The sequence below is a fragment of the Erpetoichthys calabaricus genome, chromosome 8 (assembly GCF_900747795.2).
Source record: "Erpetoichthys calabaricus chromosome 8, fErpCal1.3, whole genome shotgun sequence".
Taxonomy (NCBI): Eukaryota; Metazoa; Chordata; class Cladistia; order Polypteriformes; family Polypteridae; genus Erpetoichthys; species Erpetoichthys calabaricus.
The window spans coordinates 198,232,756-198,255,218 of NC_041401.2; the positions used below are offsets into that span (position 1 = coordinate 198,232,756).

The window sequence follows — 22,463 nt, forward strand, 5'->3', positions numbered from 1 at the left end:
AACTACATTTTCCAAACCCGCTTACCCTGATGTTGGGTTGTAGAGGAGCGTGTCCACAGACAGGATGCCAGCACACTGCAGGGTGAACACACACACACACACAGGGCACACCAGGGCAGTTCACCCTACCTACCCTACCTTGATGTCTTTGAAGTGTGGCAGACTGCCCGTGGAGAAGCCCAGTCCACTTGTGTGGAGACAGCAGTGCCACTCTGCCACCCCCCAACCAAATGTCTTCATTCTGCGTGTTTGTCGGTTGTCCTGGTATCCACCTGGAAGTGTCACGGGGGTGACAGGATGACAGGTGGTCTGAGAGTGTGCCCGCACCAAACCTCGCTGCGCTTCTCGTTTTCATCTCCCAATCGAAGCCCTTCTGATGCTCCCATTTCTTCTTCTTTATCTCCTGCCACCTGGCTGTGCCTTTTCTTCTGACACCTGGCAGAACAAGGGCATGGAATGGGGGTGCCAGTCTGTGGTGGCACCAGGGGCTCTGCAGGAGTCATAGGAGGGTCACTGTGCAGACCCCGCAGCTCGGACCTGACGAGGACACATGAGACGGCATTGCAGCCCCAGCGATGGAGCGAGAAGCACAGCGTGCCAGTCTCTCGTCACAAGTTGGCACAGGACATGGACGACCTCTCGGGCCGTTGCCATCTGGGCACCTGAGGTGTATTCATTCTAAGCCAGCCAGCCAGCCAGCCAGCGCCTATTAGGGCGAGCCATTCGTCAGGCGTCCCTTCCATCAGAATTAATCACGGGGAGTTCATTTGAAGCTCAGACAAGTTGCTGTTAATTTAGTGCAGGAGGGACTTGCTGGGGTCCCGGCCAAACCCCTCGGGTCTCATTTATCAGCCATCCGAGACGGCCTGGCTTGATTACAATTTGCAAAAAAATTCATTAGAGCGAGCGAGGACGATTGTCAGACATTTCTCTCTCTCGCTCGCCCGCCCGCCTGCCTGCCCGCTCGGCGCTCTTCACAGCTGACTCATTAGGTGCCAAATGAGAGCCGCCATGAGGGTGCTGCTGCCTGCCCGCTGCTCTTTTCTTTCTTTCTTTGCAGAGGTTTGGAGACGCCGGCCCGAGCACTGGGCCTGGGCCTCTGCCCGCTGCCGTGCCAAGTGGATGAACGCTGATCAGACAGCCTTTCCGTGGGATGCCCGCTCCTGGGTCGGTCTTTTCGTCGCTCTTCGGGTTTTGCGGGCCTGATGTCAAAGGTGCCGGCCTGTGGGCCTACCTGGGCCTGCCAGACCCCTGCGCCATCCTAAGCGGCGGGCACGTGGACAGGTGTGCCCGTGGTCTTGAGGATGCGCACACGTGAGTCACTTTTAATGAATCCTAATTAGAATGCAACGCTGTGTCTAAGTAGGTCACATGGAATGAGGGTCTCACTTGATGGCTTGGCATTTCCTTCGAGTAATTAGGCCGAAACACAAATACCTTAACCTTTGAGGGAGCGTAATGAATCGTATTTACCAAAGGCGAGACTCGTCCACTTGATCATTTATTTGTGTGAAAAATAACCGCCGTCCGCCAAATGCAACGGCGTATGTGGGCCGCACCAACGTCGGCCCACCCAGAGGACGAACGTCTGGCACGAGGTGGAAGTGCTTTGGTGTGAGATGCTCGGTGGGCCGAATGTTCTCAAACTCCTCGCCTTCTTATGTTCTTTACACGCTGTGCCCATCGGGACCCCTGTGCCGGTATGAGCAGGGCGCAGTGCCACGGGGTCACCAAAGGCGATTCCTGATTCACAGCTAGAGCCTGGCATCCCATCATTACAGGACACTGAGAGCTGAGGGTCCTCGCCTAACGAGCTCGTCGACTCGCCATTTGTAAACGGCCGTTAATGCAGGTGGGCTTGTTAAGGCTGCGGGGTGTGCTGGACGTTTTGACGAGCCTCACGGGTCACTCACTCACCATTAAGGCTTAACGGGGGTGACGATGACATTACATTTAGTCACCTGGCTGGGGTGACACTCTGCCCACTCCCTGTCCCTACGCCACAGGGGCCATCAGGCCGCCACTCACTCGACGACTGCGACGCTCCAGCAGTGACAATCAGACGTGACTTGGCGAGGACGGGGGCGGCGCGTTGTTGTCATGTTTCCATCAAACAGATGAGGACGGTGACAAGGTGAAACTGAAGATCAGGGTCCTGACAAAAAGGACGACGTCCATCAACATGTTTAATGGTGGCATTTGACGCCGCGCCACCCGACCTTGGGCTTCGATTGACTAGGCTGACCTCGGCCGGCCCCTGCCATACCAATGAGCTCGATGCCAGCCAGAGCGGTGGCACACCTCAGTCGAGCCTCCCCGGGCGCCATCACATCGGGTTCAAATGAAGCGACCCAAACGAGTGGCCGCCACTAAGTGAAAAGATCAGAAGGGCGACACATCCGGGATTGTGCATCAGTTTTATTCACACAAGACTTTAAGAATCGAGGGTCTCATAGAAGAAATGATCGACATGTACACAAAATAATAAATTAACATTTGACTTGGCCGACGAACTCGTCGTGTAGAAAAAGCCGAGCCGAGCAGGACGTCCCGGGCAGTGTCCTTTCAGGGCTCCCAAAAACGAGGCATCCTCGTCGCCTTCTGGTCCGCTGCGAGCCCCCCCATTCCAAACCCAAAAACCCTCCAACCCCCCCCAAACCCCCCAACCCCAGCCCACAATCCGCCCTCAGGGCCGTGCCTGCTCCAGCTGCTGGTGTTGGCTGCGGATGGCGAAGCGGCTCACGTGCACCGGGATGGGCACCACGATCTTGGGGTTCCGCGAGGGCTCGCCCGTCTTGGAGTTCACGTTGCCGGCCTTGACGCGTTTCCATTTGGCCCGCCGGTTCTGGAACCAGATCTTCACCTGCACCTCGCTCAGCTTGAGCGCATGCGCGATCTGCGAGCGCTCCGTCAGGGACAGGTACTTCTTGCAGTGGAACTCCTTCTCCAGCTCGAGCAGCTGCTCGCTCGTGAACGCCGTCCGGCGCCGCCGGTTCTTGCCACCCTGGGACGCGCCGCCCGCCGCCGCGCCGCCCGCCCCGTGGCCGCTCTCCTCCTGGCCGCTGTGCCCGTCGCCCTCGTCCTTGTGGCACGCGGCGCCGGGGCCCGTCGGGTTCTCGTCCGAGCTGTAGTCCAGGTCGCTGTCCATGGAGAAGCTCTCGTCCTTCCGCTGGCTCTCGTCCTCTTTCGCCTCGTCTTTGCCGTGAGCTCTGGCTGCCCCCCCGCAAAGAGGAGCAGAAAACAAAAGAAAAGAAAAAAGAAGAAGAAGAAAAGCGTTAGGGACAAATGGCGGGCGGGCGGGGGGTCACTGCAGGCAGGCAGGCGGCGACCACCGAAACGGAGCTGGCATCAAGGTGGGCGAGCGAGGCGAGGGGAGCAACCGGGCCAGGACCACCACACCGCACGGCAGAACGGAAAGGACAAACGGCACTATATGGTGGATAGATAGACGGGGAAGGGAGAGAGAAGCATGAAAGGCACCATAACGAAGAGCGATTGGCATGGCGCTTACATTGTTATAGCAGGGAGGTGAGCGGGAAAGGCCCGAATTAGGGTAGGAATGAACACGTGAAAGGCCCGAAATGACAGACTCGCTGTCAATAACGTCAGTAAAGTTAACGGTACAAACACCGAGAACGGTAAAAGTGAAATGGCTTTTCTGAAAAAAAGGAAAGTCACCTTACGCTCTGCTGAAACGACCCGCACATCTTAAACAGGACGTTTCACTTCTTTGTACGGTCACGTTCTGTAAAATCGGACATCTTCTACCTTCAGAATTTACTGATACATTACGGTTAGTAAAGGCGCTATTGACAGTAAGCGAGGAATAAGTAAATAAAGGCACAGCCTGAGAAGGGCCCTGTATGGTAGAAAGGTAAAGAAACTTACTATGAAATAATCACAACGCTATATAATAAACAGAAAGACATGCAGGTGTGAAAGGCGCTATATAAATGGACAAACAAACAGACAGAAAAGAAAACAGAAGGCGGGAAGAAAAGCACATGCAGCATACAACGGGCGGCAGGCTTAATAGAACAGAACGGGACGGCGGGATAAACTCAATCGGTAGACAGAGGAAAGGCGCTATAAAATACATAGAGGACACGCTATAAAACGGAGAGATGGCCGCCGCGCTTGTCTAATCTACTTAACAGATTGACGCCGATAGAAAAGACGATAAAACGGGCAGGTAAAGTCCCAATGTCACCCTTCGATAAAGAAAGGCGCTATATAACAGGCAGGTGTGTGTGACTCTGTGGGTCTTTAGGTGACCCTTGCGCTGTTTCGGTGATTTTTCCACGCGAAGACTTTGCTACAAGCGCTGAGTTGCGGCGCCGATCGCCGGACCGCCTGGTTTTGAGATTCTGTTTGTGTTCGTGGTGGCCGACATGGGGGCTGTCGCGACAAATGTGACAAGCGCTCACCTGCACACACGACTTCGAGCTTCGTGCTTACGAAATAACCGAAAGACACGGCGGTCATCAAACGTTTACATTCGGCGCGCGACGTTTCTTTTTTCTTTTCTTCTGTCGCGGCTTTCCTGTTAATCTTTCCGCCTATCTGTCCATATAGCGCCTTTCTGTCAACCCAGCAAAGACAGCCAACCTGAGCGCTGGCACGTGTCAAGTGGGCGCCTTTTAGGGTCCCTTCGTGTCCCTCTCTCTATATAGCGCCGTTGAAAGTCGCCTGGCCTCGTTTATGTCACTCCAATGTCACACCCTGAGGCGCCTCGATCAGGTAAACGCCACTTGTTTTGTTGGTTGGTTTTCCGTTTCTTGTTCTTTTCTCGTTCATTTCGATTACACGCATTGTAAACAGACACGCGGGGTGCCAGGGCTACGGTGGCATTAAAACTTGTTAAGAAAATGACACGCGAGGCAAAAATGGTCACCTGGAGATTTAAATTCGTTTGTCCAGAAACTCGCGCGACGTCCACCGTACAAGCGCACTGGCGGACCGTGTGGGTCATTCGTTATTATTCGTATTATTATTCTTGTTATTATTCTAATTCTTCTTTTTATTCTAATTCTTCTCCTTCTTATTATTCTAATTGTTAACAATATTCATATTGTCATTGTCATTTTAAAACAATAGCGATGACCAGGATGATAACAATAATAAACGCCACATAGCTGCTGATTATGTTTCTGTTCAATTTCAATTTGTCAGCCCCCCATGTTTTCGATTTTCAAAGCCCATCCACTGAATTATTTGATGAAGTTCACGGGGGTCCCTTCGTCGCCATCCCCGCGCTTTTCTCGGCTTTTTTCCCGTTTTTCTGCCTCTCTTCCCAATTCTGCAGTCGGACTGGGGGGCGACTGGGGGTCCCGCGGCCGTAGACGCGTCTGCCGTGTCAATGTCAGTAATTCGTCTTCTTCTTCTTCCTCTTCTTCTTGCTTCTCTTGCAGCTCTCGTTTCGAGACTCGTGACGACGGCGGACATTTGTCGGCCTGTACAGACCCTCGTCCCGAGCTCGAGGGGCTTTCTGCTCGGCTGCGCGTTTTCATGGCGTTTCGGCCGTGATGGACGCTCCTCTTTGGCCATGTCAACACTACAGTAAGTGGGGGACGCGCTGGGCGAGGGGGCACTATAGGCAGCAGTAGCGCCCACCCTCAATAATAATAAGAATAAGAATAATAACAGTAATAATTCCTCTTTCGCGCCTGCCTGTCCCTCAAAGCCCCCCGACCTCGCAAAGGCTCTCGGGTCATCGTCTCACTTGACACTAACTTTGTCGCCTTTCCCAGACGGACTTGGCCCAAGCTGGCGCACCCTCGGAGGGTATACGGCGATGCCAGGCTGTGTGCCCGCGCGCGCGCCCACACTCACCTAAAGAGGACTGCACGGCCTCGGACGCCTGGAAGGGCGACATCACCGAGGTGTCCTTGGACAGGTAGCCTTTGCCGTCGTCTCCCTCCTGTCGCATCTCTTCGGTCGACATGGACTGCGCGACGAATTTCCTCGCCGCCTCCTGGTGCTGAGAAGAGGCCGAGAAGCCCCCCGGCAGGGTCGCCATCAGCGTGGAGGTGAGCGCCATGCCCTGCGCCAGGCTGGAGCAGAAGCCACCGGGCAGGCTGGGGATCTGGTGGTGGGGGTGTGCCGGCGGCAGAGCCGTGGGGGGCGGCGGGGGTGGCGGCGGGGGCGGCAGGACCACCGGCCGGTACGGCATGAACATCGGGTAGCCGGTGTAGACGAAGTGTCCCGGGCTGGGCTGGGGCGGCCCGCCTATGAGGGAGTCGATGCTGAAGGCGGTGCTGCTTCCCAAGGGGCGCTGCATCATCATCAGGGACGGCGGGCTGAAGGCTGCACTCATAGAAGCTGCGAGGCCGGGGCAGAGTCGGGGCAGCACCGGAGAACGGAGGAGAGGCAGAGTGAGGGCTCGGCGGTCAGACCCGCTCAGGTCTGCGGCATGTCCACGATGGGGAGGGGGGGGGGTGGTGCCGCTGGTGTGGAGAAGAGCAGGGAACAGAAGATCAAATCCCGGTCCGCCGCAAGGAGGCCGAGGCCCCCGAAAAGGCAGACGCGCGGCTAGGCGCCCGCACCGTGTCCATTCGAGCACCGACAACGAGTCCGGGGGGTCCCGTCCACGCCGAGCTCCACCTTCCAAAAAAAAAAAAACAAAAAAAAAAAAAAAAAAAAACAACCCAAAAAAAAAAAAAAATTCCCCAAAAAGACCAAATCGGCACAGCGGTCAGGACGGAGCAGCTCGACTGTCGCAAGTGTCCCCGGCGAGGCAGGCTGCACGTTTAAATTGCGCTCCTTCTCCTTCGTGACAAGTCTGGCGTCCCGGCCACGCCCCGGCCCTGCGCGCCTCCCATTGGTGGAGAGAAAGGCCGCGGAGGAAAAAGGGGAGGGGGGAGAGGGGGGGGGGGGCTTGGCGAGGACCGAGATTCAGTAGCGGCTTGTATAGCGCCTTTCACTGGGTCGGGTCGAATGGAAAGTGGACACTTTACCAATGGAGATTTCAGGCTTATTGTCCTTGTATAGCGCCTTGTACGGAGTAGCGCAGGGCTTTAGAAACGAAAAAAAAAAAGAATCAACTAAACACAAAATCCTAAAAAAGAAAGAAAACATAAAAAAAGGAAACGAAAATCACAGGCGTGCACTTGAGAGACCGCCGGCGGCATCTGAAAAATCACATTGAATCATTTCATGTGGACTTGAAAGGCGCTATAAAACCGAACGGAAGTGAACCGAACAGACAGACAGAAGAAGAAAAAAGGAAATGGCGACCGCATGTGCAGGCTGGCAGTGCCCGTGTCGCCCCCTTACATGCCACACTGCGTGTCGTGCTGGTGGATGGAAAAATCAAAATAATCAAGAAACGAAAACTGAAGAAAAAAGAAAGAAACAAACGAATGCATAAAGAAATAAAGAAGAGGTAATAAGTGCTTTAGTGCAACAGTTTATTTGAATCTCCTTCTTCATTTGATTATTATCATCACAATCTTTAAAATATAATAATAATAGTAATAATAAGAATATTATTAATAATAATAATATTAGTCATAGTAAGAATATGAGTAATAGTAATAATAATAATTAGTAATAATAGTAATAATAATAATAATAATAATATTAGTAATAGTAAGAATATGAGTAATAGTAATAATAATAATTAGTAATAATAATAATAGTAATAATAATGCTAACACCACTACCACTACTACTGCTAATAAGCGCACTGAACAGGGGAAGGTGTCATATAAATAAAATACACTATTATTATTATTATTATTATTATTAATCAAATAAACTTTATTAATCCCGGAGGAAATTCAATTTTTTTATTTAAACTGTATTTATCCCGGTGGAAATTCAAATGGTTTATTTTCTATTATTATTATTAGTAGTAGTAGTATTAATAATAATAATAATAAAGTGTGTTGTTTTTTTTTTTGCTTTGTTTGTTTGTTTGTAAAGCTGTCCCCACAGTCGGCATATTTCGGTGTCTTGTCGCCTTTTTTGTATTTTTCTTCCTTTAGCACCGAGCATCCTGACCGCTCGTACTCACCGTCCCTGCCGTTGCACTCATTCCCGTTTCTGAGGGACACGTTACGTCGCCCGAAGCGGCCTTTTCTTTTGATTTCGATGCCTAAAGATGTCGCCTGACAGGTGGGGCTGTCCCGTCCAGCTCCGTTCCCAGTACCGCGCCCCTCACGCACGGCGCTATATGTCCCCGCACACGCCAGACTCCCACAAGTCGCTCACGTCGCCGAGCTCGTTTGGGCAGACGCCTCTCTCCGCGATTTTTTCCTTTTTATTGCCGCCGAATGGCCTGGCGCTTGGCACGGGCACAAGTGCCAGTCCCTCGCTGGCTGGAGCCCGTAGACTTGTTGAGCCGTGGCGGGGAGGTGGGGGTCAACGACGGCTCCCCCGTTTCAGGCGCTCCTGCACGTCGGTGGCTCGGCGAGGCCGCCTTACCGGACACGCAGGTGCTGCTGCTCGTTTTGTCGCGGCCGGTGGCCGCTGTTGTGTCCCCAGGCAGGTGCACGAGCAGAACTTGGCCTTGCAGCCAAATGTAGAATTAATTAGAAAATAAAAGTGCATGGCGATCGATGGGCCGCGCGTATCGACGGTGCGTGTCCCCCTCGGGGGTCTCTCTCTCTCCCTCTCTCTAGCGCCTTTAATGAGGATTTTTGGACGCGAGTTTATCTCGGCCCATTAGCCTTTGACCTCGAGGGCTCGTGATCGCACGCGCGGCCCCGCGAAGAGGCGCGTGTGCGCGCTGATTGGTCCCCGATTTGACCGGCGTCCGGTCCGGCGGGCACCGTCTGAGATCCCTTAACGGGTTCCGATCAGCTCCCTTAGCGGGCCCACTGCTTCTTCTCATTGGCGTCTGACCTCGCAGTCGCCGTTAGTTTGCCGGTGGGACCGGGGGCTTCATCCGAGACTGGGCCCGTTGGCACCTCATCGCCAGGCCTGCCTGGCATCCGCGCGCTCCGCGCTTGACGTGCTCGTGCCCGCCCTTGCCTCTTGGGGTCGATGTCACCGCCACAAAGGGGTCCTTGTTGTCAGAGTCCTCCATCGGACACACCAATTTGCAGGTCCCCCCCCTCTTCACGCCAACTTCATTCATTGACGGAGCGCTCGCTTTAGTTTGGATGTGAAAAGAGCGAAGTGGACTCCATGGGGGTCGAAGAAAAGTCAAAGAAGAGGAAGAGGAGGAAGAGGAGTGGGCACCCGAGCGCAAGGTGCCAGTGTTATAAGAGGGGCCGCGGGTTTCAAAGGTCCAAAAGGTGGAACAAAGCGCCCCCCCCCCCCGTCAACTTGTAAAGGGGGCGTCAGGGGAATGCGACACAATTTAAGGGGCCATAAATAAGGAGAGCCGCTGAATGCGGGGCTGCATGGGGCAAACCTATTCGATTACCGGCCTGTCAGCCTGAATCGGGGGGGGGGGGGGGGGGGGGCGACACAGGGGTCCTCGCCGCCAGCGGCCTGCCAGGGATGGCGACTTTCCTAAAGCACGAAGGAGCCGCTCACGACGCCTGTGGTGGTTTGTCCCCATTTTAAGATGGCATTTGGCGCTGGGCAGGCGCAGACCCCCGGCTGGACCACGAGGGCACGAACCGTCTGAACCCCTGCGCTTTCCACTGGACATTTTGACGGGTGCGCGACTCGGTGCCAATGCTCTCCCCGTGGCAGAGCGCTTGATGCCATGGTGTGTGTCTATGGTGGTCGTTCTTGGGTACCTAAAGTCCACCCACAAAGAACTTTTATTTGTTTCTATCAGTTGCAGATTCGTAAAATCTCACCGGACGTTCGATTTCAATAAACCGTTAGGTCGCCCACCGGACAATCAAGATTTCTGTTTTGTCCCCAAATTTCATTTCCAGTCACACCGCCGACATTTACTTTATTTTTTACATTTTAATTTATGTCTAATTTTGTATTTGTATTTTCTAAATCGCGTTTTCATACAAAACGGGAGCTCGAAGTGCACACAACCCACGGTGGGCGCGCTCGCGGGGACCCCCAATAGCCCTTTCACCCTTCAGGATCCGAGGGGTCGTCATTAGCACATCTGAGAGCCCACCGGACATGAAAGGATTTAAAGCGCGCACATTAAACAACACTCGTGTCACCATCACCGACACCCCCTGTCACCTGCGGCTCACGGCAGGGGGCGCCATCGAGCCGGGGACCGTGCACGTCGATTAGCTTGGTTTTATATAGCGCCTTTCAGCGAGTGCAATAATACAAGTAAACAAACAAACAAACAAACAAATAAATACATCAGCGGAGGGGCGAAGGCTTTGGGCACAAATGCCACTCTGTGTGACCCTCAGCAGGACACTTCACCTGCCTCTGCGCCAATCGCCAACAAAGAAAAGAAATGTCGCCAGTTGTATGTCAAATGCTGTAAGTCGCCTCGGATGAAGACGTCTGCTAAACAATAAAATAAAAATAAATCAACAAACAAATGATTTATGGTTTTATTTAAAACTGAAAGGGCGGGCTAAACCGACTGGAGAGACTGGAAAAGGTTGAGGGTTTAATGGCAGAAACAAGGTAGACAGACGCCCCGCGATCCGAGTGGTCCCATCCCAGGTGAGGCAGGTAACTAGAGACCCTCGGGCAGCTGGACAAACGGACTGGCGTGTTAGGGGTGGGCGTGGAGGCAAAAATGAGCGGAGCCTGCGAGACCCGGAGGGCCACAGGACGAGAAGACAAAAACACAATAAAATAAAACAAAGAAAAGAAAAGAAAAGAAGAAAAGAAAAGAAGAAAAGAAAAGAAGAAACCGATGAGTCCAACTGATACTCAGCTTTGTGTCCCACTGTGGTCACCGCCGAACTCGGCCAACGAAAACGTCACTCGTGGAAAAAAAAGACACGAAGGCGAGCAAAGGCGCTTTATTATTATTATTATTATTGCTTTAATTGTCCGTTTATTATTGTTATTTTATTATTATTATTATTGTCCGCTTATTATTATTATTATTACTTTAATTGTCCGCTTATTATTATTATTTTTTTATTATTATTATTGCTGTTGCTCTCCTTGTTGTTGTTACTATTAGTATTGTTTTATTATTACTATTATTTGTATTATTGTTCTTCTTTTTGCTTTTATTGTCCGCTTATTATTATTTTATTATTACTATTATTTTTATTGTTCTTCTTCACCGCGCTGCTCCCACGCTGGCACTTAACGGGGTCCTCGTGTCGCTCCGTCGCTTTGGGCGGGGGGTCTCCTCGCAGACGGAGTTGTTTTTTTGGGGCTTTGACGAGGGTCCTAATTTGTGGCCAAGACACAAATGTCGAATGTCTGGCGGGACACCACCGAGCGGGCACACCTGAGCCCCCTTGTTATTTCGTCGTCTCACCGTCCCCGGGGTCTAAACAATTGGAGGCTCTTTGGAGCCCCTAAAGTCAGGCGTTGGTAGCGGCCGTCTGTATAGCGCCTTGCAGCCCCGTGACGTCATCTCGCGCGGCTCCAAGGGCATTTGCCCCCCCCCGCCCCCCAGCTCGCGCAGGTCACCTCGCCGAGATCCCAAACTGCAATGCAGACATTAAATGGCAGTATTTTTCAATTAGAGCTGACGAATTCAATCAAAATTCCATAGATTAGGATGAAATGAGCCGTGGGTCATTTACAAGGGGATTTAATTGCACAGCCATTAGACAAATAGTATAGTAGGCACTGTCTCATTATCAATCATGTGGGGGCATCAATACTCGGCCGGCGGGGGGGCTCAGCACTACACGCGCCGCAGTCGGCCGCCTCGCCACAGGCCAGGTAGCCCCCCCACCCCAGCCGTCGATCGACCCTTTTGTTCACTAAACCCGCGAGAGCGCACTGGCTGTCCGGTTTGGGGGTGGGGGGGCACTGTAGGGACCCTAGGGGTCATCTGGCGGACAGAACCACCCCCCCCAACCCCCTTCCTGAGCCAAATCAGAGCCCACTGGCGGCCAAGGAGCGCTGGTTGGAGATTGGGGGTCCTATCGGTCAGTGTCCCGGATGGCCCTTTGCAAGTGACCAAAGGTGTTCCATGCACGGTCCCTTGTCCCCGGCGCTGCCAGGCTCGTCTGGTCTCCTGTTGATGCCATCATGTGGTACACTGAGGTCTCCCCGCTCTTCCATTTGAAGCCCCCCTGTGTTGTCGTGGCACTGCTTTGAAGGGGTGCGCAGGCAGCAGACCCTCATTCACTGTAACAAAAATACCCAGTGGTGCCACCTGCTGTCGCCTAAAAGAACAAATGAGGGGTCAATTAAAAAAACAAAAAGGTAAGAAAAGAGCGGAGCACCCCCTGGTGAGCGAAAGGTGGCAGGGTTCAAGTCGCAGCTGGCGTTTGTGCCCGTCACCGTTGAGCCACTCGTCAAGTGAGTCTGCAGTGCCACCTACAGGCGCAGACTGGAAAATCAACTCGACTGAAAGCAGGAAGTGGATGGCCAGGTGGGGGGCTCGGGGGTCTACCTGCTGCGGCCTCAGCCAGCTGGGCACAGTCTCTATACCAACAGCCAGAGTACGGTGGGCCAGGAAATTCCCAATGCCCATCTTCTATTTTACCCTGCCATAGGGGCTGGCACTGAAAGGTGCTATTTGATGCTAAAATATGACTCCCTCCGGCTCCAGCAGGAGATAGCGGTGCAAAAATGTGGGCAGTGGGAGGAGCGGCACACGCAGCTGGCACTGATGCCCACACAGCTTCCGGATGGCACAGCGGCACAGGTGCTGCAGCGAGCGCGGGGTCCACTCCAGGGCCAGCAGGGACTCGAAAAAGGGCCGGTGGGCCTGAAAGACAAGCACACAGAGGGTGGATGACAAGGGGGCTCAAGCCTGGCATAAGGGGCACACTTGCACCATGGCCCACTCACCTCAAAGGTGTCTTCTGGTATGGCATCGATCCACTTGGAGGTGACGTCAAGTCGGCAGTAGGCGTTGAACAGGACCTCGATGGCCTTGGGGGCTGCCGCACAGGACCTCAGCACCTGGAACAGGAGGGCAAGTGTTCAGATTACAAGCTGCCCACTCTCATGGCACACACATGCCACACACAGTCAGTCAACTTGATAATTGTGACTTGTGAGTCCAGTGACATTGGCAAACCTGGAGCTGAAGGAAGGGCACGCCTGACCCATCACTTTGGTTAGAGTGGGCAAACTGGTAGTGAAAAGGCACTATACTGGGGTTTTGGGGAGCACAGTCCATGTGTCTCTCAGATGGTCATTGTGACAAATTGCCCACTCTATGTGTGAAATGTGAGGGTGTTTAAGGGGTGCTAGGGACCTTCCAGAAGATGCCCCCCAGTGATCGGGAATGCTGATGAAGAAGTGGGCGCTGACTGCGCTGCTCCAATGGCGGCTCTTGGCTAAGCGTGACCAACAGACAAGGTCCAACATGAATAAGTAGGCCCCCTTGTCGTCTGATTATGCCCGCTGTGAGCACTGAGGGGTATAGACAGCTCACACCTTCAAGGGCGCCCCCTGCTGTAGGCACACAGTGCGCTGCAAATCCGTGAGAGTAAATGACAGGGTGGGGCACTTGAACCCTCAGCTGGTGGGCTGGCACATTGTCCCGTGGCCCGGGTGCCAGATGATGGCACCTGTGAAAAGGGCAGCAGGACAAACAGCTGAAGGCACAAGACTGGGGGGCAGCGAGTGGCCCGGGGCTGAAGGCTGTTTATAGCGCCCCCTAAACCCCGCTGCGGGCTTTTCCGTCATTAAACGGGAATCGTGGTGATGTGCCGGTGACACGAGTGCCCCCTGCTGTGCTCTTCAGTGACCTCAGCGCTTAGTGAAACACAACATCTCGGGGTAACCATCCTGAATACAACAGTGCCCGTGAGGTGCTGCGGGGGGGCACACTGGTCTGCTTATCCAAACATCCAGGGGTCTCCTTTCTAAAACTTTGGTTGGACTCATTTATAAATCCTGACCCCTTGTAAATGAGTGGACGTGAACACGCCTCCAATGCTGCCATATATGGATGATGCCAATCAGCTTCATGACGATGCTGGTAGAGCGGCCCACCACCTGACATGTCGAGACCCCTCCACCTGCACTCGAGGCCATCAGGCTGTGCTGCCTAACTCAGATCACGTGTGGAATTATAGCATTCTGGGGTTCCGGGAGGGACGTAAGGTGCCAGCGTCTGAGCGGGTAGTCACCTGTCACGTGGTGGCCATGCAGTGACAAGTACGGGTCACACAAAACACTCAGTGCCCAGCCTCAGCCACAAGCCCAGCCGCCACGTGCAGCTCCATCACATGCGCCAAAGCTGCTGGCCGAGGGGGCCGAGATGACACGTTTGCCAGTCACATCTTGGCATCACAGATGACTTGTGCGTTAGAGACGGGTCACCGCTCTCGGTTAACAAAAGCAGCTTTGTTCTCACTGGATGCCCCCATTGCCATATGAGTGCCCTAAAGTGCCATGGCGGCACATCGACTTTTTATGTTGGCCTGTACAACCGTAACACACGGAAAGTGCAAGTAGTACCTCGCCAGTCGGTCAGTGGCATCCAGCACAGTGGGCACGCCAGGGTAAGGCTTGATGGAGTGACAGCTAGTAGCTGACAAATAACCCAAAATGTTCTTCAGTGCAAATACGCGGCATTGGCCCTCGCAAAATCAAACTAAAGTACAACCCGTGCGTCATCGTCACCATTCCAGATGTGCCGTTCGGATGGCTCAGAGTTGTCGTAGATATGTGCCACGTTCCCCCGTCAAACTCCAGGAATGACGTTCAGCCCAAAGACCCCCGAGGCCCCCCTACCTTCAGGAACGCAGGCGGCCAGACCTTCTGAGCCCCGTGGTTGAGCAGCGTCTGCACGGTCAGGTGTGGCTCCATGTCCAGCTTGATGACGGCGTTCTGCAGCACGGTGGAGAGCGGCGAGCCCCCGTTGTAGTCGATGGCGTTGACGTCGGCCCTGTGCCCGAGCAGCAGCCTCACCAGTCCGTGGCTGGCGTTCCGACAGGCCTTGTGCAGGGCGCCCCTCTTGTCCTTGTCCACCGCACCCACGTCCGCCCCATACAGGAGCAGCAGCTGGCACACCTGCACCTGCGTGTCCTGTTCATTGGGGTGGCGGGCCGCAGAGCAGGCAGCGCCAAGTGGGGTCTCGTCCTGGCTGTCTGAGGGGTCCACCGCAGCGTTGCTGCGCAGGTAGAGGTGCACGTGGCTTAGTAGACCCCTCTTGGCGGCCACATGCAGCGGCGTCTCCTGCTCGTCGTCGCTCGGCTGGTCGATGGCCGCTCCGTGCCTCACCAGGAGTTTGGCGCACCTTGAAGACACACAAAGAGTGGCACTCATGTCACGGAGTGCACAAATGGACGGGGGTTAGGGTTGGTTGGAGTCACCCCACAGTTGAGCTCTGGTGTGAACTGTGGATCTTGGGGGTGAATGGACACGACCACTAGAGGGCACCGCTCCCACCCTCATGGGGTGACCCTTCCCTGCCAGATGTCAGATGCCTGGATATGAAAGGCGCTACATAATGGACAGGACGTCCCATGTCTGTTCCAAGGGTACGTTTGGCTCTGTTTTGCTGCCTCACATCTACTGAATCAGGTGCTGCACGCTGTGCCTGCTGATGCTGGCCAAGGCCTTGTGTAGCTTTGGAACCCCAGGGTGGAGTGACGGGTGACTTGGGGGGGTTGACCTATTTGTGGGTGAAAGGTGCTATAGCTGATTGAGTGGCATTTGTGGTTTGTGGTGGACGATGTCACGGTGAAGATGATCCGTCTGTCGGCCTCTCTGGCCACCCTCAGGAGTCCTGATGACACCAAGGCGCACGGCTGCCACTTACTGATGTGTCATTTATGTGTGCCGTAAGGCGCCTTAAAGAGCGAGGCCCCCCATGACCGCTGAACTCTCATTTTCAGGTGGCCTTGTGCTCCTGACTCAGCCTGGTCACAGGTGAGCCCAGGGCGCAGATGGACGGCCTATTGGCCAGCAGTGAGGAAGCCCAAGCCTTCCTGCCGGCTTTGAGGTGCCCATATGCATGGGCACCGGTGCTGTCAGATTGACATGGGGTCAGCATCACGACGTGAGCACACGGTGAGTCAGTGGGCATCGGTACAGAACAGTGACCACTATCAAGCCTAATGCCACACAGAAAAGGCAGCAGTGACTGGCATGTGGGTGAGCGAATGTACTCAGGGTGGCACATTTAAATTAGTAGGCTTCAGCCAGTAGCAGGAATGCTGTCAAGTACACTGGGCACTGGATTTCATGTGGTTGTTCCAGCAAAGTCACTTGTAAGGAGACTGTGCCTCTAGATGCTCACCACTAGAGGGCAAGCGTGTTTGAGCGAATGAGCTCAAGGTGGCAAATTGAGACAACAGGGGCATTGAACCCACATCCTCGTGACCGCGTCTGCTCTACTTGTCATCAGCGGAATTCAATTGGGGAGCAGTAAAGTGAATTCATAGAAAAAAGCAACAAAAGAGCATTTAAAAGTGGGACATGGACGGAGACCACCAGGGGGTGCCACATCAACTGCTTACCTCTCCAGTCTGGGCCCATATAGATAAGAAGATGCCCTCAGAATGGCACATCGAGTCTGGAGGGCATTGAACCCAGGTCCTTCTGCTTTATAGTCCAACACTGTTGATGACCACAGACACCTGTTGACCTGCCCAGCTGACCTCCTAGCTGGCGCTTTAGGGCTCGGCTGTAGGGGCATTGCCATCTGCCAAGATGCCCATTTCTTAGTGCCTCTTCCATGTGATGTCACATAAATCATAAAGATGGCAGAAGTGAGCCGCACTTGAGTTCAAATTGATGCCAGTGCCCGCCTGCCTGCCCGCATGCCCGCCTGCCGCTCTAATAGAGATCTCTGAGCCGGGACGAATCAAACCTCATTAGGCCTGATGGAGCCAACATGTTCAGCGCGGCGCCCGCTAATGAGCTGACGGCCTGCCATCCTTCAGACGCTAATTAGCCAGACGAGGCCCACGACGGGGATGAATGATGGCAGGCAGGTGACTGACTGGCGCTGCCACTTGAACTAAAGTCTCGGTGAGACCTTGCCAGCCTAACATGGCACATCCACCCCAATCCTCCAGTACCATCAGCATGCCACTCACTGCACCTCTAAACCCACACCACCCTCTGCTCAGTTTGTCATCCTCGTTCATCAACTGTCCTGCGATAGAGGGGCACCACAACTGGATTACATGGTGAATGATATACCAGGGAGGGTGCCACGTACAGGCCACTCTGACCCTCAGCAGAAGGATAAAAATATCTGAGGAGCAGAATAAAGTCCAGCAAAAATGAAATCCCGGGCATCTCACTGGACCCATCGACGTGACATGGTGCCCATCCAACACCTCCTTATCAGACTGAGCGTTTGTATACAGCCATCCATTCAAATACCGGTGGTCATGTATGCCCACTTAAGTCCCTGTGCCCACCTGTATTTTTTGACCCTGTCACCTCCACATGCCACTCTAATGCAGTTCACTGGCACCACCTGGTGGCTGAGTGGAGTATCATTAAACCCCTGCCAGCCTCCCAGGCACTCTCCACAGCTTCATCCATTCTGGCCTCCAGTTCACTTGTGCCCACTGACCCACCCAAAAACCACCCTGGTTTGCTTTGACTGAGAAAGTGGCACCAACCTGAAAGATTGTGGGGTCCTGCAGAGGTGCAGGGGCGCATGGCCGTCCTCATCGAGCAGGTTGGGGTCAGCCCTGTGCTCCAGGAGGAGCTCCACGCAGTCCGTGTGGCAGTTGGCACAGGCCTCATGCAGCGCTGTCCTCCCGCCTGGTGCCAAGTTGGGCCGGGCACCGTGCTCCAGCAGGTAGCGCAGACAGTCGGTGAAGCCCTGGGCGGCGGTGATGCATAGCGGACTGGTGAGCTCTCGCTTGTAGTCCAGAGACCAGAGACCTGAGGAGGCAGAGGAGGCGCCGGGGTTAGCGTTTATAGCGCCTTTCCTCCACTGGCTGTGATGAAAGCTGACAGGAGAATAAAAAGGAAAAAAACGTGGGAAACGCGAGCCCTCGTGGTCTGCGGACCCCCAGCTCCATGGGTCAGCTCATTGGAGGTTTGCAGGCCCTCATCAGTCAGCCTGTGCTCTGATTGGCTGAGCCATTCAGGTATGTAAATGACCTGGGCTGACACGCTTGTAAATCCCTCCTACTATGCCACTGCACTGTGCCAATAGCACCCAGTGTGTATGGGGCGGGCCTGCTGATGGACTGCACACCTGCCCATCTGTTTTCTAATTGCTTCAGATCAGGACGTAAATGAGCACCTGGCACAGCATGATGTGGCAGTGAAGGGTGACATATAGCGCCTTTCAGCACTGGAAACTGTTTCATTGTTTTTATAACATGCAAGTTGGTGGCTGACTTGGAGTCAGAGGTGCCAGTTTAACTTTGGGCCCTTTAGGCACTAGGGGGCCGCCTTGCTTGCCCTGGGTGGTCACTGACCTGGATGGCAGAGTTGATGGACTCTCAGGCGCCCTGCTCGGTGATTTGCCCTGTGAGCTGTGAGTGCCACTATAGCCACTCATCACCTTCTGCCACCTGTCACTCCAGAGCAGGGGTCTTTTCTTTAAAGTTCATCAGATTTTATTTGAACCTGAAATGCAGTCCGTGATGCCCCCTGGTGGACAAACTGCTTTTCTCCTGCCAGCTAACTCACCCTTCCCTTCCCTTCCCTTTTTTGTTGTTTCCTTTACCTGAGACCCCAAAGGTCACCGCACCCTGCGCCTGCCACTGTAACTCGTCCCCGCTGACCTCGAAGAGTGTGTTCACGTCCTCATAGTGCTGCTCCCTGAGGGTCCTGATGTCCTCCAGCACCCCTCTTTGGAGGGACTGGTAGAACCGCTCTGAAAAGCCCCCCTCCGTCGTCCGTTTGTCCAGCAGGGGCTGTGACTTCGGCCCGAGGGTGGCCACCTCCTTTACCTGTGTCACCACCAGACTGGGAAGCCTGGCTAAAGTCGCCATCCTGGGCATGTAGCGCCTTACAGGCGAGCCGAGCCGAGTCCTGGGAATGCGCCTGTGTGTCTCCTTATAAAGACCCCCGCGCTGCACTCGCCTGCCTTTTGTTTTAAATTTAGAGTTTGCCTGTCGGTCAGATGACCGCGGCCACTCGACGTGCCTTTGGCGGAGGTCACTGTGTTATCAGGTGCCAGCCGCGGGCACACTGTCACATGGTCACAAAGGTGGGGGTCTCGGCCATCACGTCCCCCTGAGGCTGACCACATGTAGGCACACAGGGATACTGCATGACAAAACGCACACACACACACACATGAAGCCCACCCATGAACTTGAACCCGGGTCCTTCAGCTCAGCACTGTCTCCCCGTCCTGGTCATGGTCCATGCGTCCTGGAGTGAACCCCCCCACCCCATTGTTTGTTTCTACCCTACAGCCTGCTGGTGTGTGCCCATGTGTGCCTTGTAGTGACGGGCATCCCGCCTGGACAGGTGAGAGTGTGTGTGACCATGAGGAAGTGCTCTATGGACAAGCCAGGTGACGCCCCCATGTGTGGACACTCGGTCAGTGTCCAGCTGGCTTCCCTGGTCACTCTGCCCATCAGGCCGACATGCGGTCATCGGTCAGACTCACCTCGCTTGCTGGACGTCCATCGCAGTTCATCACTCAGGATTTCAATCTCCTTGTTGATTTCGTCCACATTGGAAAAGCCATCCTGGAGGTCCTTCCAGTGCCCGTGGATGAGAGTCCTAAGGGCCGCTGGGCAGCTAAAACTGGGCACTGGACTGTGCCCGCCGGGGCAGCTCAGTTTTTGCATGGCTGTCTCGTCTTTTTCTGGCTAGGCTGCTCCTTCTGGGCAACAAAGGCTGGCGAGCCACAGGGTGCCCACCCACTAGTGGCCACAGCCTCTCCTGTCCTCATCTGTCAACAGGTCACCTCTGTGCTATCCAATCTATGCAGAGCGTCTGATGTCACCAGCGCGCCAGCCTAAAATAGAGCGCAGCTATTGTGGACCCACGACGCCCTCTAATCCCCACTTGGATCACCCAGACGGCCGCAGGGCTGACCGCGCCAACAATGGGGGGATGTGAGGGTCGGTGGTGGGCTAGGAGGGCAGCAGCACATTTTATATAGTGCCTTTCAAAAACCATCCAGCACTGCCAGGAAGTGATGTCACCAGCCACTGGGCCAGCCTGGCACAATAAGCCTTTCCTTTCAAATGACCCTTTACTGTCTGTAAACTCATGCAGGGCATCACCTCCTAAATGACCCTCCCTCTGTGGTGTCATCACAAAGAAGGTCCAGCCAGACAAAGTGGACCCCCGACAGAATATGGGGGTTACCTCAGATAGCAGGCCAAGGTCACTGCACACAATAGTGGACAGCGCTGGGGGTCTACAAGGACAAGGAGCCCCCAGGGGGCTCTGTTTGTACTTTCCTACACCAGTGGGGTGGCCCAATAATGTCTCATGTTATCATGGCAGCCACCTTCCGTGATGACCGCTGGCTGACTAGTGTCCCCTGTCCTTATAGCCCCCCTAGGGGCCAGAACCTGGAGACCACCATTGTGCTGGCACTGTAGACAGTGGCAGGCAGGCTACAGGAATGTATTCATTTTTTGCCTTTTTTTAAGTCTAGGCAGGGCACCACATGCCAGCTGCCCTTGGCACACAATCACGGATGCAGATGTGCTGAGTGCTGATCCTGTCCACTGTGCCAGGTGTCACACAGCTGCAGCCATTGACCCTGTGACGCCTGAAGGGAGTTGAGGACACAGGCCAGGACAACCGATGACATGCTGTAGTGCCAGCACTTGAGATAGCAGATGGCACCATGAGCACCACACTTGACCTAACCGGCTACAGCAGTGAGAAATGACAGGGGTCACTTAGTGAACTTGCTCAGTCTGGACCATGGGGGGCTCAGGGACCTGGCATTACTGGGTACAGGATAGATTCAAAAGATGGCAGGCTTGTTGTTTCAGTTGTTGGCATCTTTTAACACTGGCTAAGACGAAAGCCCGTGCCACATCATGGTAAGGCTTTATATTGTGTTGTGAAATGTAAACTTAAATATTTGACTGACTCTGAGACCCCCGACCTGAGTGCGCAAAGCAGCAGGTTGCCCAGCAGAGAGTGCCAGCTTGAGCCGCACCACAATGAGCTGACTGAGACGGTTCAGTCTTGAGCCGCCATCTAGTGGCTTTCCAGAGCGGTGCGCCCACAGGCTGCAGAGCCAATACGGAGGAGGTGGCAGTGAGAGACCCTCAATCAGGTCCCAAACTTTCTTTGACCACTGAGATGGGCAGCAGATGTCGAGTGGACCCCTCAGGGTGACCAGAGAGGGCAGATTTGCCAATGCCAACTCTTTGTTTATTTTCCTTGGGTATCTCACTTTGTATTTTGGTGGGCATTCAGACTGAGCTGGCATCCACCTTGGTGGTCAAAGGTGCCTTTTGAATTAAGCTGGTCATGTGAACACCTCTGCCATTTCTTTTGTTCCATAACCTTCCAGTTGACTGAGAAGACAGAGTTGAGACCCCCTCACAGTGTTGAGGGCTACTGTGCTAATGTGGGGGGAGGAGTATTGGTAGGCATTTGGTGCCAGTCTGTGGTCACTTAACCAAAAATATGCCACCAGCACTGGAGAAAAAGCTAAACATGCAAAATGGCCAGGAGAGACCCACAGGGGGCACATAGTGTCATTCATCAGCCTTTGTCACAGCCCCTGTCTATCCACCCATTTTTAAGCCCCCCCCCCATGTAGTTCGAGGCCATGGGGTATCTGGCTGTACCCATTTTGTTACGTGAGTTCACAACAAGGCCAGTCTGTGCGAACCGTTAAGCCAGCATACAGTCCATTATCATCGGGCATGCCTGGCACGGGCGGAGGCTTACCTAGCAGTACAAGGGGTGGCAGCTCCACAGAGGGGCACTTCATCCAGTCATCATTGGACAGCTCGATGGTGGCATCGACATGTTTGGCATGCTGAAGTAAGTGGCACGTGCCCACATCGTCGTGCTCTTCTAATGTCCTCCTCAGACGCTGAACAAATCGAGAATGTGCCGGGTGGTCGATGGCGAGTCTCTCAGGGGTCTGCATGGGTGGTGCGGTGAACAGCACTTCAGACGTCCTCCTGCGGCCCCCTGTTATAAATAACGCCGCGGCACACAGATCACATTTCTGCACCAGAGCTGCAGCTGGCCTCTCTGCTTTGGCAGCCGCTGGGCACATGTTGGCATTATGTGGTGGAGAAGGGGGCCACAGTTTGACGAGGGTATGGAATAAGTGGGCCATTTCTTCAGGGACACCCCCTGGGTTCAACTTGTATGAAGTGCAGATGAGGATGAGCTTGACCTCAGGGGGGCGCCATTTGTATGTGTGGATGGTGGGTGGAAACTACACAAATGGGCCGCTACCCTCCCACCCTGTCATGTGACTGTTGCCAAGATACCAAAGTTAGATCACAAGCCAGTCACGAGTGGGAGGAGAGGCCAGGGGCGGGGCTTTGGTCACCAGATGACTGTCTCATTGGCACACAAGCTCCAGCAGTGGGCAGCTATTA

At 54.2% G+C, this 22,463-nt stretch overlaps 2 protein-coding genes and 1 long non-coding RNA gene across 6 annotated transcripts in view; all 3 read right to left on the bottom strand.

Moving 5' to 3' along the window:
* The window catches only part of LOC127528966 (uncharacterized), a 524,038-nt gene that overhangs the window by 462,154 nt on the left and 39,421 nt on the right, over positions 1–22,463 (bottom strand). The window contains exon 1 of one of the 3 annotated variants that reach the window (XR_007935655.1): positions 212–224. The exons of the other annotated variants lie outside the window; for them this stretch is intronic. This is a non-coding gene — a long non-coding RNA (uncharacterized LOC127528966). Of the gene's footprint in view, positions 1–211; positions 225–22,463 lie in introns of those variants that run through there. 3 annotated transcript variants of the gene reach the window in all.
* gbx2 (gastrulation brain homeobox 2) lies at positions 2,650–6,623 on the bottom strand. The gene is made up of 2 exons (XM_028808117.2): positions 5,833–6,623; positions 2,650–3,213 (listed from the first exon to the last, which is right to left on the bottom strand). Exons 1-2 carry the CDS (start codon positions 6,314–6,316, stop codon positions 2,687–2,689), a joined length of 1,011 nt encoding a protein of 336 aa, XP_028663950.1. The 5' UTR covers positions 6,317–6,623; the 3' UTR covers positions 2,650–2,686.
* On the bottom strand, positions 12,308–22,210 carry asb18 (ankyrin repeat and SOCS box containing 18). 2 transcript variants are annotated; one of them, XM_051930942.1, is made up of 6 exons: positions 21,796–22,210; positions 18,638–18,760; positions 17,574–17,841; positions 14,725–15,229; positions 12,826–12,939; positions 12,308–12,742 (listed from the first exon to the last, which is right to left on the bottom strand). In XM_051930942.1, the coding sequence occupies exons 1-6, from the start codon at positions 22,193–22,195 to the stop codon at positions 12,557–12,559; spliced, it is 1,596 nt and encodes a 531-aa protein (XP_051786902.1). In that variant the 5' UTR covers positions 22,196–22,210; the 3' UTR covers positions 12,308–12,556. The 2 variants fall into 2 exon arrangements, with proteins under 2 accessions (XP_051786902.1, XP_028664143.2); XM_028808310.2 differs by lacking the exon at positions 18,638–18,760.